The 17,090-nt window shown below is 36.0% G+C and overlaps 1 protein-coding gene across 17 annotated transcripts in view; it reads left to right on the top strand.

Annotated features, from left to right (window-relative positions):
• TCF4 (transcription factor 4) overlaps nt 1-17,090 on the top strand; it is a 391,702-nt gene that overhangs the window by 240,870 nt on the left and 133,742 nt on the right. For 15 of the 17 annotated variants that reach the window (XM_004379247.2, XM_023733972.1, XM_023733966.1 and 12 more), the window contains 2 exons: nt 11,770-11,899; nt 12,364-12,413. In XM_004379247.2, coding sequence (XP_004379304.1) covers nt 11,770-11,899; nt 12,364-12,413 — 180 coding nt within the window. The remainder of the gene's footprint in view (nt 1-11,769; nt 11,900-12,363; nt 12,414-17,090) is intronic. The other 2 variants (XM_023733969.1, XM_023733968.1) reach the window with 1 other exon arrangement.

The following is a 17,090-nucleotide window of genomic DNA, read 5'->3' as shown; positions in this document are numbered from 1 at the left end:
TCCGTTTATCATGAAGTTGCTTGTTGGTCCAGTTGTGAGGATTTCTGGGTTCTTTATGTTGAGGTGTAATCCATACTGAAGACTGTGGTCTTTGATCTTCATCAGTAAGGGCTAGTGAGCTAGTTTAGTCAGTGTCATATGATGAATATATAAATATATTTATAGTGAGGAGTTATGAGGAAATGTAATAAAAGTATACCTAGACTGCATCCTTGGAGAGAAAGTAGAATATTTATGGGTACAAATGCACTGGAGTTGCTGTAAGGAAACTTAGAAATTATAGTACTGTTCTAATTTGTAAAGTTAGTTGGTTGCTTACTGTTTTGATAACACTTCCTTATCAGTATTTAAGGCTATTTATAAAATTGTGTGTGTAACTGTTGAATAAGATGCATGATTAGAGGCCAGTTAGTTTACATAGGAAGGAGTTCATGGAATAAGTGAGTTCTAAATGGAGCTTAAGAATTGTCATTGCTTAAGAGGGGAAGGAGCTGTGGAACTCGGGGGTCAGGTCCAAGAACACGTTTTTTTCCAATAGAGATGAAGCTCCAAAGCTGGCAGTGGTTTGAGATGAGGAGAGAGGGGAAGACCTTCGGTACGTGATTTAAGGATGAGCATGAGATGATTGTTCCAGATTTCAGGTATGAGATTTCCAGGAACAGTTTGAGTCCAAGAAATGTAGAAAAGTCAATGGAAGGGACACAATTTGGTTATTCATTAGATTCTTCAGATATCCTGGGCAGATGCTTAACTTCTTTCTGTCTCAGTCCTCTTATTTGTAAAGGAGAGCTAATAAGATACCTTCCTCAAGAGATTATTTTTTAATTTTATTGTGCTTTAGGTGAAAGTTTACAGTTCAAGTTAGTTTCTCATTCAAAAATTTATACACTTACTGTTTTTTGACATTGACTGCAATCCCCACAATGTGACAGCACTCTCTGCTTTCCACCCTGGGTTCCCTGTGTCACTTGTCCAATTCCTGTCCCTTCCTGCCGTTTCATCTTACGTTTGTGCTGGAACCTCAAGGGGTTATAGTGAACATTAAATGAGTACAGTATAGTCCAGCATAGAGAATAGAGCCAGAAACATACCAAGTGCTGTCTAGGTATTTGCTGTTATTCTTATGATTGCTGTCATTTACTGAGTTGCATCTCTGCCAGGGCTTGGGACTCAACATTGAGGAAAATCCCTGCCACATCTGCCAGGGGGCTTTAGCTTAGAACAGTGCAGGAAACAGGCCTATAGTGCCAGTGCACTGTGATAAGGGAGTAGAAGCCAGAGGAAGGGGGACTTGACTTCCCAGGTGTTTGCGAAAGACTCATAAGGAGGTGACATTCTTTTACAGTCTTCATGGTGGTTTGGAAGTGATTTACCTAAGATGGAATGGAAAGAAAGGGCCTTCCTGGGAGAGGACTCAGCCTTTGTAAAGGTCCAGAGGTTTGCATAAGCAGGAAATTAATTGGGGGAATCTAACTCTGAACCTCCTTAGGCCATGTTGAGAGGAAGATATGGATGAGGAGATGCATATCCCCAGTTGCTGGAACAATGGCTGACTCGCTGTAGACCTTAAATGCATGTAAGTGGACTAAATGTGTGAAAAAGGAAAGAGAGGCCTAAAAGGTGTGTTGGGGCCAAATTGGCCATGGAATAGGAATGGGAGGCTGAGTGTTTGAGATCCCTGGGGGTGTTTACACTTGGGAAGCAGGAGCAGCTCTGGATTTCAGAAGTCTAATTCTAGAAGGCAGAGGCAGCCAGAATGTTCTGGGTGGGGCTGAGGTGAGAAAGAAAGCAAGGAATTGAAGATGGCATCTGTAAAATCTGATAATATTTCTGTTGTGGCAAAATAAATGAAATTCGAGGATTTGTCCTATAAAAAACAAAGCACTCTGCCTTTATCTTAGAACAGAGGTCAGCAAACTATGGCCCTGGGCCAAATCTAGCCTACAGACTGTTTTTGTAAATAAAGTTTTATTAGAACACAGCCACACCTTTTCACCTGTGTATTGTGTATGTCTGCTTTACCGGCACAACAACAGAGCTGAATTGTTGCAACAGAGACGGAATGACTCACAAAGCCTAAGCTATTTACTGCCTGTCCTTTTAAGAATGTGTTTGGCAACCCTTCTCAGAACATTGTTCTTAGTATTCCATGGTGCCATTCTGGAGAAGCTAGCATAGGCAGAAGAGTTCAGACGAGTTGTTGCATGAACAGTCTACACAAGATTAGGCCATAGCACTTGCTATGAAGAAATATACCAAAAATGTTTATTGTGTTAAAGCTCAGTTCTTAAGTTCTTGCCTTGATTATCTTATTCTAGCTCTAGTCTACTATGGCCATTCCTGTGACTTTAACCCTATCTGACCCAGCCTACCATCAGTATTTAAGAAATTAGAATCCAAGTGCTAAATATCATTAAGACTTCCTTGCTACTTACAGAGGAGAGTAATTTCTCAACCAGGTGTTTTACGTTCTTCCACCTTGTTTCATATGTTCTGTTCCCCAGAGTAACCGTTCTCTTCCAAACATTCCACAGTCCATCCCTGTGTCTAGCTGTTTGTTTGTTCCTCCCTGGTGCAGTGTTGGAAACCCCGGTGCTGTAGTAGTTAAGTGCTACGGCTGCTAACCAAAAGGTCAGCAGTTCAAATCCACTAGGCACTCCTTGGAAACTCTATGGGGCAGCTCTGCCCTGTTCTATAGGGTTGCTATGCGTCGGAATTGACTCAACGGCAATGGGTTTTTTTGGTGCAGTGTCTTCTCTACTGGAGGTGTGTGACATCACTTAATCTGCTACTCCTGGTAGTGCCTACGTTACCCCAGCTGTTCAAGTTCTCTCTAGAGTCTGACCTCTTTTAGGCCTAGTTACAGCCTACCTAATTTAGAGAAGTCCAACCATTTTTCAGTCAAAACCACTCATAAATATAAACACAGGGAAACCATCGTATGTGTGTTTAGACAAACGTAACTTTCTTCACAGACTTCACAATTGCTGACTCTTCAGATAAACTTGTCTTAAAGAAGTGACAGAATAATTAGGAAGCAGTAGAAGTTTAGTGGAAAAGATATTGAGCCTTTTGCATATTAAGGATCAAATTTTAGTTTTTAGTTTGTTTTTGTTTTTTTTTTTTTCTTTTTTAAGTATTTGTGAGATAGTGCCCTTAAAAATCACTCTAGAGGCGTGGAGAAAAGCTGAGGACAAGACTAAATACACAGATGCTGGAGTTCTCTGTCTGCCAGAATACAGATGGAGAAGTTATCTTCACAGTGGTAACAGTTGAAATCATATAAGCATATTCAGTAACTAGTTAATTTGGTTGGCATTTATTGAGGGCATACTATGTTCCAGGGCCCACTGTGCTAGAGCCAGGAATCCAGAGATGATTGTGCCTTACTTTCTGCCTTTGAAGAACCCACAGACTGGAAGGGAAAAAGGAGTTGCATAAATGTTAGAGCAGATGAATTTTTCAGATGAAGCGGAGGGAAAAGTGTAGAAGGAAGAGGATTGTAATGTGAAGAATATCTTTGAGAGGATTGAGGGAAAAGAGATACTGATAAAGAAAAGAAATAGTAATTTGAATGTTATTAGAATGATTAATCACACCATAGAAGTTAAGGTTAGAGATAAATGATGAGGCTGTGGAAAGCAAAAGCAAAGGCAGTGCCATGGGAGAGAGATTGCAGGTAGAAGAACTGAGATTTCAGTTGTTCAAGAGGGGAAATGGTTTTAAATTATTATATAAGTTATTATATACTACTATATTATGTAATGTATATAATAATAAGTTATATATAATATAATCTATTGTTATATACAGGTAATACACATACTTTATATTATCTAATTTAATCCTTTCCATGGGTAGGTGTTATTATACCAACATTTCCCAGACAAGGAGACTGAAGCTTACAGAAATGAGACAGATTGTTCAAGGTTACCCGAGGAGTAAATAGCACTCACGCAGCTTTGTCTGACTAGTGAGTTAGATCAACTTTTCTGGAGTAAGTTTTAGGGAATGATACATTGACGTTAAAATGAATGGAAGAGAAACAGAGGGACTTCCTCTAATGGCTGGGGTAGAAGGAAAGGGTGCAGAGAGGGAGAGGGCATGTGCAGTAGAGGTCACACACACATGGGCTGTGAAGGCAGGCCTAACTGAATCCCTGTGCTGGCTCTGCTACTTGCCAGCCATGTGGCATTATTGGTCAGGGCACCCACACAGTCTAAATGCCCATCTGTACAGTGGAGGCAGTATCATCAACTTTTTTAGTATGTAAAGGATCTCAGCTACACATGACACTTAGAAGATAGTTACAGATAGCTGCTGCTGCTACTAATACACCTTCTACCCTTCCCACTATTTTATTCATCCTCCTCCTTCTCATCCTCCTACTGTTGTTATTATTATTATTATTATTAGCAGCAGCAGCAGCAAAGGCAGCTGGAATGGCAAAAGGAATAGGTCGATGGTAAAATAAATAAATAATAGTTGTTTAAACCTTAGATTCAATCCATGCCAATAGTTCTGTATTCATTTTGATATTTAGTGAACTTTTGTCATGGTCAGGTCTCTGGACCAGGCATTGTAGGGAGTTAAAAATGAATAAGTCATTTCTTCTTTTAACTAGCTTATGAACTAGTTTAGACTTCAAGCCACACGTTCTTGATAAGTTATGTCTTCAAGAAAGAGAACCCTGGGAGGCAAATGGTCAGTGGGCATTGAGAGCAGACCCCCTTGAAGGAGGAGGCCTCACACAGCTCTGTAAGGATTGTCAGGACTTAAATAATCTCAGGATAATTTGAAGATTCCATTGTGCATATATGGCTTCTCCAGAAGTATCAATATCCCTATTTCATGCATCCTAGGCCTGTCACATTATTTTCAAGTTCATATAGATATTGGGACGCTTGATTTTAGCAAAATCCTATGCAGCCAGCGATTAGACTTTCGTTGAGCACATATGCTAGGTGCTAGGTAAGCCAGGTTGAATGTGACCCTGGTCCCTGCCATCTAGGAAGACAGTCTGTTCAGAGACGAAGACATTTTCAACGACCTCGAAGTGGGACTTTCTCTATCAGATATGATTAAGACTTATGTGACAATTTGATAGTCCTTTATTTTACTAAAATAACAACCTGGCCAAATATACTTTTCAGCACATTTATTATAGCCACATATTTATATTATAGGAGAGAGAAGTGATGCTAACTCCCTAGTATGTTAACAGGTCTTATTCAAATTGTTCTATTTTTACTTTGGAGCAAAATTGTTGAAGATATTTTAAGGAAAGTAGTGATTATAGCACACTTATCAAATTATATATTAAATAATTTCCTGAGCTGAAAAGGAGCATAAACTGATAAGGAAGTAGTTATCTTAAATTGTGTGTTGTTTACATAAGATTTCTTAAAATCTAATTTCATTGTAGGTTACTGATTGCCTTTAGTGTTTCCTTTTTGCTAAATTTCTACCTTCCCACCAACAAATGTAATCTCCTTTTTAGTATGTAATAGATCTCCTTGGACTTTAGAATAGATTTTCAAAAACCACACAAAGACCTCCTCACTTTACTGTATACAATAAATAATGTATCTTTTTTTTTTTTTTTTTTTTTAGTTTGAGAGGTAGTCAAATAGGTGAATGTGTAAATCTTGCCAGCCTTGGGCGGTTGTAATTTCCATACCAAAATGCAGGAGTTTTTACTTGACCATCACTCTGTTATACATTAAGTAATAGTTTCCATAGCAACGTTTGCATCCCATTATAACATTTAGATATAAGGTGTTGTATTTATTTATAAGGGAAAAACATATTTGAATTTTTGAATGCTTGGTGAAATATAATCACTGCTAAAAAAATAATTTTGTCCAAGGCGAGTTAAATTCTTTGAGGGTTGTACGAATTTCCAACCAAAACTATGGGGTACTTGTACTTATTTTTTGTGACATCATGGAGGAAGTAGAGATTCTTTTTAAATAGTACTTGATGAGGATCACATAATATTCATTTTTTAATAGACTTCAAAAGAATCACTATAATTGACCTTGTAAAGGGAAAAACATAAAATTAACGTGAGTTTGAAGCCATTTACTAGTTTCTGTGTAAAAGTGGTTAATGCGGTAGTGAGAATTTGAATATACTCTGTATTACATGATTGATAAAATTTTATCACATATAAATCATTTACTATTTTTATATACCTAGTCATTTAACTGACTAGTTTTGATTTCAGGTATAGGTGAATTAAGAGTAGCAGTTTGCTCATGTCTGCAAAGGCAAAATTAAATGAGCTGCTGAAGTAATCCTGTGGCAGTTCCAGGAAAATGGCCATTTATGCTTAAATTATCAAGATTGATTGTTGGCCAGTTTCTTTGTTAAATATGGAACAAAACTAGCCATTTCTTGTTGCCAACATAGCTCTAGGCTTTGAGGCTATCGTCACTGCCTATGTAGACCCCATATTTAACTCTTTCTCAGTTTTTCATATGACTTTTCAGAATTATTATGTCAGTGTTTACTTTTTATCTGAAAGTAGAGTAACTGACAGCCATCTACAACTTTCGGGACATCTTTTAAAATAATTTATCAGGGGACCACAATGTGGGACTGTTTGTTGGAGAATAGCAGAAAGAGGGTAAGCTTTGTGGTAGACATTTTATGTGTGTTATTTCATCTATTTCTGATAACAACCCTATATAGAGCTTTTTTTATTCTCATTTTACAGAGGAGGAAAATACATTTTAAAACAGTTGCCTAACTCCAAATAACATTGCGTTATGTGTCTCGGCGTTCAAGATGATCTGACTGACCATAAACCCCTCCCTCTTTCTTTAATATGTCTGACATTTACTGCTGACTTTTTACAAACCAATATGCATTAAACATTTAAAGTGGAAATAAAAAACATTGACCAAAAGCCTTTGAAATGTTTGCTAAATGATAATTTTGATAATTTGTACTTTTCTGCAGCATGATAGCAATCTGGGTCCCTGGTCATGAAAGTTATCCTTGCCATCTTGTATTTCCCAGTTTCCCGAGTTTTCTTTTGTTGAAACCAAGAGTACAAGCATAGGACAGAAATAAAAATAAATGAAGGTGTATCCCTAGACCTTTAGGTATCAGGAATAAAAACTGTCCAAAACTGACCTTCAGTGTTGAGCGTTGAAGTTCAAAAGTGGACAGGTGGAAATACTGTGTTCTTCATTGCCCTTTGGTGTGAGATATATTCTAGATTGCAGAGTAAGTGCCAACAGCAGCAAAATTATCACCCCCTCCTGCTACTGTAGAAAGTCAGCAATGGCCCTTCTGTGGTCAAAATGGCAAATTCAGCAGCAGCTATTCGATAGGGATTTGCAAAAACTTCCCCATGGCTGTTAGGAATCTTATTCAGCAGTGTTTTTGAAAAGTTGATTCTGTGCAGAATTACCTCTGTAGAAATGACCTCCGCTGTGATAAAAAGTGCTTTAAACAAATCTGATTTGCAGTTTTTGTGAGTGCGTATTTTTGCCCTTAACACTGCGAAGTCTGTTAGACACCTACACGTATATCTGGCATTCATAGGTTTTATAGTGGTTCAGAATTTAATTCCATATTAATGTAAAGCCTCCCAAAATTCCTGGCTTTATGGAGTCAGTTTGCCATACAAAGCCACTATACATCACTTAGGTTTGTGATGAAAGAATGGAATTGCAGCTGTGTGAGTACTAGAATACCCAAACATGAATTAGGCTCACAAGCATTTGGCAATAGTTCAGAAAAGGAGCTTAATCTGGTTTCATCTGAGACTGCTTTTCTCTGTTCTACAACATCCCCCAAGATGTTGTGTCTGATATTGGATCACAACGTAATGGGGGTGACGCAAAATCAGAGACAGCCCTAACAAACCTGGGACACATTTGGTTTTCCCCAGGGATTTTTTCCTTCTACTCCTTTTTTTTCCTTTCCCAGGTTCCAACCCTGAAATTCAAGGTCATTCACCTATTAGATGAATTAATTATAAGCCAAAAAAGCAGCATTCATCGTACTCTGATCTCACTCATATCTGTAATTAAGGGTAAATATAATCTTCTTTTTAGAAATGTACCACCCACCCATTACATTTAAAGTGCTGACTGAAATGAAATAATAGTTCTAAGCAAGATGATTTTAGTTTAACAAGAAAAAAGTTGATAATTTAAGCTCGAAGCAGTTAGTTCTATTTTTGATGACCATTCCGTTATAAATCTAATTTGAGATATATGCTGCTTTTTTGTTACTCAAGTTTAATTCCTGGTTTTGCATTCTTGGTTGCGGGAGCAGAGTTCAGTGGTTGATCAAGGGTTTTTAAAGCTCCCCCCCCTCAAGGAATGGGGGCAGGGTCGAGAAAGTGGTAGAAAGACAGTCTGAGACCCAGATTTGATGAAAAATAAACAAAAATCTTCATGGAAAGAGACGCTCCCGGAATGCCTGCATTTGGCACTTGAGTGGCTATAGCAGGACTAGGTCTTTGTGGGAGAATTGGTTCCATGAAAGGGAGGAACCCCAATACTTTTAACCCCGGTTGACAAAGTCAACATGTGCACCTCTTTGGTTAGGGTATTGTAAGTCTTGAAATTGTTTCCCCTTCAAAGAAAATAAGGAGTGAGTAAGGGGAAGAACGCATCTCATCACACTGCAGACAGTTAAGCAAAATGCTAAACTCTGGGTTTAAGATTTACAGGTTAGCTCTGCGAAATGCCACATCTTGTTTCCAGTGTTTCCTGGCCGACTCCAGCCGCTTACTGCTGGGACCGGCATAACCGCAGAGCATGAATTTGCACAATGTGAAAACCCTAAAACCATTATAATCCTATTTCAGGCAAGGATGCCTTTGCCCATTCTGAAAGTAGACTTAACTTTCAAACTTCACTTTTATTGAGCATCAATCAGTGTGTCTTCAGAGCTATATATACATGTAGGTAAATTCATTATATAAATGAATGCCTTATCCGTTTTGTGCAGTATTAAATTGAAGGCCTTTAACTTTTCTAAATTCACAGACTTAGATTTGTCAGCCAGTGGAAAATACTTTATTTTTCTCACTGCTACAGAGAGTTCAGTATGTGACGTAAAAGCCAAACAATAGTAAATGGTCATTGTTCATTCTACAAGTGTACTCAACAATGAGAACACATATATTTTTATCTTCATTTTCCCTAGTAGGGTGATTAGGGCCCCTTTAAGTGTGAGGAAATGCTTATTTTTGTTGCATTAGAAGAACGATTCTATTGTCCTAGTGAAAAAGAAAAAGGAACAAACAGGTCTAAAAAAGAGAAACAGGAATGTGCTTTGTAAGAAAAAAAAGATTAGCAGGAGTCAGTAAATGCCTGTACGTGCTATCTGATCTTAGTACTGTGTGACTGTACAGAGTTCATGTGACTGAACATATATGAGTTAGATGCATGATTTATTTACAGCTGTCCCATGAAATGATTTTCTCTTAGATTAACAACCATAAGGTCAGCCACAGCCAGTTAGCTATCTTCTAGTTACCATTTCATATATATTTTTAACAGCTCTATTGTGAATGCTGCAAAAACACGATATAGCAAGCATGTTTGTTTCTGTGTAAACCTACTGACTACATCTACTTTCTTGGGAGTGAAAATCTTTGCCACCAGGACCAACAAGAATTAACCCTTGGTTAAGCTCATTAAAAAGACAAGCAAGCATTTTAATATATTTGCTCTGTCCTTTTCTGAATATTTTATATATATTTTTTAAAAAGAAAGAAATTGAGAAATAAGGATACTATCTCTGTAGAATACAAAGTTCTTAATAATACCATTTACAAACTCCTCTTTCACGTGAATTGAAGACTCGTTTGTAGATTTACCAAACTCGTAGAGAAGTTGTGGTTTGAAATAACTCACATCTTTTGTATGGAAATTTCAAAGAAAACTTGGACTTAAAGAATACAGACTTTATTACTAAGAATTACCAAGAGTGAAATTTTAGATTGAGATTTAAAAGTTTTTCAACACGACTCCTAAAATGCTAAAGAAATCGTTTGATGTTATGCTGCTGGGTTCCTGATTTATGGAAAACTTTATTATAGAGGACTCTGTATTTCAGTTTGTCATTGTGTGGTATTTTGATAGCTTTGTTAAGTTCTGAAGAGGCAGTGGTTGAGTATAGAGATGCCAGGTTTTTATCAGCTATGTGGTAAATACTAAGATACTAGCAATGAGTTTATTGCCCAAAATATGCTGTCGACCTAGAATCACACCTTTGAAGTTTTATTTTAAAGTACTGTTTATTATGTATCCCTTGAAAAAATCTTAAAGTAGGAATCAGTGAAGGCGAGTTTGTCAGTAGCTGATTAGTTCTTTTATATATTACTCATCCAGCACTCACAAAAATCCCGTAGAATTGAGAGGTTTCCTTTATGATATTTAGCTATATGGCGATGGAAAGGGGAGGTTTTCATTTTTGATTTTCCAGCTTATGGGTCATATTTGACCAACTGCTTTCACCAGAAGACATGCCACTTTGTTGAGCTATTTAGGAATCAAAAAGACTGTCTTAATTTAAAACAAGGACCCTTTGTTTTAGTTGGTGACTGCCTTGTGAAATTTTTCAGTTCTCAGCGGGTTAACCAGGGAACAGGGGCAGAGTCATAATTGGCCTATTTAGAGTATTTTGCATGTGAATAGTGTGTTAGTGAAGCATCCCTAAGTCTGTTGTGAGTGACATGGTGATTAGAATTTAGATTAGGGAAAACACATTCTGTACTTTATCAAGGACAGTAATTAGTTCAGTCAGTAAAAGTTGATTACAAGTAACGATAAAGTTAGATTTTTACTACTTAATTTTAAAATTTCTTTATTAAATAGTAAATTTGTTCTTAATATAAATGGTAGTATCTACACTTGTTCTATTACATATCAGAATAATTAAAAGAACAATGTGTTCAAAGCAGAGTATAATCAGGCGATTTATATATTATGGGTAAGTTTCTATGTAGCTTTTAGAGAATGTAATATTATTGTATAATCTTTCTTTTGTCATCATATTTGGAAGTTTAGTAATTTGACACACGGTAATAAGTTAATGATATTTGTGGAAGTTTTCTAGGGTTCAGGGAAATGTTTAATCTGTGGGGGGATGTATTTTAGCTTCCGATAGTCCTCAAGAGGGTATTCTGAAGTCCTTGAATCTGTGCCTGTTAGCTTAGAATGCCTGCTATTCCTAAAATTTTGGAAGTTAACGTGAACATTTGCATTTCTCTCGGTTCAGCTGGCATTTTATCTTCTGGTACATTCGTGGAGGATCACGCTGTACCGGTGCAGAAGCAGAGTTCTCAGCTCAGTGGAATGGCTGCATCCACCCTCACCCCCAATGGGATCAGCCGGGAAGTTTTGTGTGCTCGAAAAATGAGATTCTTCCTGGGTCTAGCTAAGGAAGGGCAGGAGTTGTTCACAGATATGAGTCTGCATCTCGATAAAGAAAACACTAGGCTTATGTAAATGCCATTCGCTTGTCAAATGAAAATGTTAGTCCTCTGAAAAAAATTTGTTTAAATATTGTTTAAAGGGATCTAACACTCACAAAAGAATTTTAAAGAATTAAAAATTCAGAACCTTTGACATAGCTTCTTAGACTGCTTTTTCTTCCTTTCTTTTTTGTTTTAATTGTTTCCCTTTAGCAGATGCTGTTTTCTTTATTGCATTGGTTTAAGTACTAACAATCAGGTGGGTGGTGTTACAAAAAAAATGAACCAAATATGTTTGTTTTCCCTTTTTGACCTTTTAGCAGAGTCTCCTTGGAGGTGACATGGATATGGGCAACCCAGGAACCCTTTCGCCCACCAAGCCTGGTTCCCAGTACTATCAGTATTCTAGCAATAACCCCCGAAGGAGGCCTCTTCACAGTAGTGCCATGGGTGAGTAAAGGAGTCCCTGTTTGAATGTCTGAGTGACTACTGTTAGGCTTTTTCTTTTCCTTTTTATTAATGCCACCCTCTCCCCCCACTGTTACCTCCCCCTAAAAAACCCATAAAATTTTGATCAGTTGTCAAGCTGGTGACACCCCCCACTAGTACCCTGTAGGAATAGGTTACACCTTATAGTAGTAGGAGAACTGTTTCTGTGTGTAGATTCATAAGGAAACTTAAAAACAAACAACCAAAAAAACAAGTCATTAAAAAAGTTGAAGGCATCTTATTTAACAAAGCAGTATTTGATTTCTGCCAGAAAAAAGGAGATAGTGGTGACTACATTTTGCTAAGGTAGTGATGTTTAAAAAAAAAAAAACTCCATTCTAATCTAAATGGCTTCGTGGTTTCAAGCATTTTTGTTAGAAAAATGGGCATGTGATGAGCTTACAGAGTGCTTCCTTTTCTTTCAGAGGTACAGACAAAGAAAGTTCGAAAAGTTCCTCCAGGTTTGCCCTCTTCAGTAAGTACTGCTTGTTTCTGCTTTGTATGTTGTTTATTTTGTTCTGTTTCGTATTGATGCAAAGGAGATAAGAGTAAATGAGGTTCCCGGCTCCCAGAGCAGCGCGTTTATCTAGGATGTGGGTGAGGTAGGAATAACTTGCATGCCCAGCCACATGTCCCATCTTGGAGTAATTAATTGCACATCCTGGAAAACTGGGTGGTTATGTTGATATTCAGCAGGTTAAACTCTGAAGAGAGCCTTGAAAAGGTGCCTGAAGTTCGAGGAGTTGTACCTGTACAGGGCTTTCTAGAGAATGAGTATTAGTTTCATGTGTTGGTTAAATTCTTTGTCAGTATTATGATGATTTTATGGATTTGCATGCGAAAGGAGATTTGTGAAGAGGATTTAGGAAAAATTTACATGGGTTTCAGTCCAGAGTGCTGGGCGAATATCTCTATTTTCTAGAGAGGTTGCTGAATAAAAGCTGCAAAGGTAGCTGCATCAGTAGCTGTTAGTGTCTTTAATACCTGGTGGCAACTAGAAGAATCCAGCTGTAACCAAAAGCATTCTGGGTCTTTTTAATAGCTGGAGTTACTGAGGTTTCCTCACCCCTCCCCTCAAGATAGCAGAAGTTGGTTGTGATCACAGCTAAATGCATGATACTTTATGTTGAATTCTTATGTATATTTTCAGATTTGTGTTCCTAGATAATTTTATTTAGTTTTCTTTAGGGCTCAGCTATGTCTAGTAATTTTTTCCTTATATAGAACAAAAATGTGATTTCCTCCCTTGCTTCTTCTTCCTTCCTTCCTTCTTTGTTTCCTGTCTTTCTCTGCTGTCAGATGTATATATATATTTAATTCAGTGTTCTGCAAGGTATTAGTGTTCTTTGAAAAGAATGCTAATGAACCTTATTATAAGTTTTTATACTTCAAAATAAAATTATATTTGTTTCCCAAAATATATTACCAATTTGATGCTTCTCTATTAGTTTTATTTCTTTTTTTTTGTTAATATAGAAGAATAATGGGTTTTGCAAATGTGCTAAGTTGAGATTACCCAAACACCTGTGTATTTGACTTGATTTTAGTTCACCCAATCCAGAAAATTATTATACAAATGTATCAGAATGAGTCTTATCGGGAGAAAGAAAACAAAAAACAAATTTTGCATTCTGATTATCATAGGCTTGGTAATATTGGAGAAGCATCACAAAATTATTCATAAACATATGAAAATATTGTGTAAGTAAAACTGCCAGTAGCGTATAAAATTTTGGACTATCAAAAAGTCACTTAAAAATGTGCTGAGTAGTTTATTCTTTGAATTTCTACATTGTATTGAAATTGACTAATATTCCCTTGGGTTTTTATAAGCATATTTTAAGCTTGAAGTTAGTGCTGGCTTTAATTTAGATTAAACTTTAGATTTTAATAGCTTTTATGACAACTTCCAGTGATGTAGTCCTCACAACTGTTTACATTTTAAACATTCCTGTACTTAATACGCACAGTATTAAATACAATAAGCGGAACTTTGAATGTTCTGAAATGATAGAATAGCTCTGTTTCTGCTATAAAAGCCATGAAAAAAATTTAAAGCTGTAGTACTCTATTTAAGCCTCATATTGAAATTAATTTTGTTTTTTCTAATGCTAACATTATGAAGAAATTATGTAATTTCTTAGTAGTACATTGATGTGACATTAGATATTATCTTTATGCTTAATCGTTGTCAACAACAATTTCTCATAGTTCTCTGTAAATTTTAAAATATTTACCTATAGCTGGCTGGCTGCTATAGAAAGTTTTACTGCTATAGTTTTGTCTTTGCTATTAAGGTCATTTATTTGTTGCTGGTATGTTGTGATATGCTCAGAAATCTTAAAGTATCTTTCCTTTCTTCATAATAAATAAAAAAACTGAGGAATTGGAAACTGAGTTGTTATTATTTAATTTTTAGCTTTTAATGGTTAGTTTAGAATTTACTCTTCTTAGATAATTTTTCTTGGCTGAATGTTTTAATTATCCTTATAGAACATTTTTGGTAAATAAGCCTTTTTTAAGAACAAGGAGGAGAAAAGTTCAATTACAAACAAATTTTGTCCTTATTTTTCTGTTTTGTTTTGTTTTTTTGAGTAAGAAGAATAAGATAGTTTGGGTAATTTTAGAATCCAATCATCAATTTATGATTATTACTTAAAAAAATCTCAACTCTGTTTTAAGAACAATTTAAATTGTTTATATTAGCATTTTTGTATATTAATTGCTTATTACTTATAATGAAATCCATGTGCCTTACCACAGCACAGAATTATATTTTAATTTGATCTAAAGAGATATCCATAACAGACACCATAACCCATTTAACCCAGTAGCTCTCTGTTTCTATATTTTTAGACCTCTGCCATGCTTATTCTTTTAGGCGCAAATAAAATTATGACTATTTATCCAATAAGAATTACTTATAAAACTTGCTTTAATATGTACAAGTATTCGTATATTAGATAATAAAAGATTGAAGGTAATAAAAGGTTTCTTTTGGAGTGATTATGACTAGATAAAGACATTCACATGTTTTCTTCGATACATATTTACGATGATAAATAGTAATAAATCTGTCACAATCTGTTGTGTCAACTCACTTTTTTCCCCCTCTTTTTGAAATGGACCCTCTCTCTTTCTTACATAAAACAAAGACAATTTAAACTGTAATATTCCATAATCAGATATCACTTATGACACGACTCCAATGTAGAGGCTGGACTTCTTTGGCCGCCATTGGGCTGGGTCATCACAGGAAATCAGGAAAGGAGAGGATTGTCTTGCCCTGTTTTGAAAACACTGCAGCATCTGTGGAGGAGAGAAAACATAATGCCGACATCATGCCTTGGATCTGGCAGGATCCATGAGTGTGTGTTTGTACTGTGCACTGCATCTAGAGACCTCGAGCCACTTTAAAAGCATGACATAGGATAGTGAAGAACCCTCCTACAGGCACTAGCAGAATGAAGGGAAGGAAGACTTCACCTCTGGAGAACAGAGGCCTGTAGTTAGGGCTAGGGTGATCGTGTGTGTGTGTGTGTGTGTGTGTGTGTGTAAAGACTTTGTAAAATGACAACTATTTAAGTGCCCACAAGAGCTCTGCTTATTACTACACAACATTTTCATATTCTCTCTTTAGATTTTAGTATGTTGCTCTTTTCCTTGTAGCCCTCATCTCTTGAAGGCTTTACTATTGCTTTATCTCTTGATGCCAGAATTTATTTTGTATGCCTATGCTTTCGAGTCTACATGTGAACTTCTGTTGTGTTAGATTTCCACTTACTGGTATTATTTTTTAAACATATTTTCATCTTAATATTTTATAAGCTAATTGCACTTTCCAGTAAATTTCTCATCTTTGTATTACCTAATAATCACAAATATTGAATTCATGTAAGCCCTAATTGCAGAGAAAAATGTACCATTTTCAACCATTTTTTTGAAAAAAAAAGATCCATGTTTCTTAATGTAAATTAACATGAAAGTATTAAAATCTAGAAACTAGCGAAATAATTTCATTTTGTGGCCTTTTAAAGTATTCTTATCAAACACACAGTAAAATAAACTGCAAAGAGATTATCTTCCGGAAACATTATTGTGCTCACCAATATGTAAACACATAAAACCTGATCTTCTTGTAGTTTGGAATGTTTCAAAATGATTACACGTCTTACCAGAAACTAGTAACAACTACAGTCATTCTACTTCAAACGTTGGTGGAATTTATCTCCACTCTAATCTGGTTTGAAACTTTAGTGACGATCTCACCCTCATCTTCAGTTGGGATCCTGGGAGCTTTAGAATTCTCTGGAAGTAAGAGATCTCACCCTTAGAAATAGTTTAGGAGCTCTCTTTTCACCAGTGATCATATTTCTAACTGCACTTTTCAGTAAAGTTTATTTTATATGTTGTATTGCAGTTTTATTTTGTTTTGTTTTTAAATTAAGGAGGATCTGGCAAGCTTAGTATCAAGTGGTCACAGTTAATTTTGGACACATGGGTCATAAGGAAAATGATCTGTGCTATTGTAAAGATTCTAAACTAGGGTTTGAATAATTCAGGAAAATTTGAGACCTGAGTTAATCATTAAGTGGATATGAAGAATAAAAGCTCAATGTGTACAATACACTAAGTTTATCAATTTCTATAAGGAAAGAATTCCTAAATAAAATTAAATCTTAAAATCTTATGAGATGTTCTTTTACAGAAGAGATTATTAGGGGTATCAGGAAAAGATGGATAATGCTAATGGCATTAGTTGTCCTGTGTGCTTTCTATTATATAAAACCTTCTTATCTGAAGATTTCACAGTAGTTTAAGCCCTTTTGGAAACATACATCCCCCCTCCCCGATATTTGAAGAAATCACAAATAATTTAAAAAAGAAGTTGGTAATTTTACCCTCTTATTAGGGGCCTAGAAATTATAAAAGATTTTAAAAACTTTGTATATAAAATACATAATTTCCCCTGTCACTTTTGAAAATGATCATAAAGAAATCACAATCATGCTTTTTCATGTCAACAAAATTTTAACTCACATGATAATACGACTTTCTTGAAAATGAAATTTATATTAAAACATTATATTGTCTATCACAAGTAAACTAAGTGACAGCTGTCTGGACTCCATCCTGCATAGGAAAGTCAAGA

This window comes from Trichechus manatus, unplaced genomic scaffold, assembly GCF_000243295.1.
Source record: "Trichechus manatus latirostris isolate Lorelei unplaced genomic scaffold, TriManLat1.0 scaffold00063, whole genome shotgun sequence".
Classification (NCBI taxonomy): Eukaryota; Metazoa; Chordata; class Mammalia; order Sirenia; family Trichechidae; genus Trichechus; species Trichechus manatus.
Note: the sequence above shows the minus strand (reverse complement) of the source record. Positions and strands in the feature narration are given on the sequence as shown.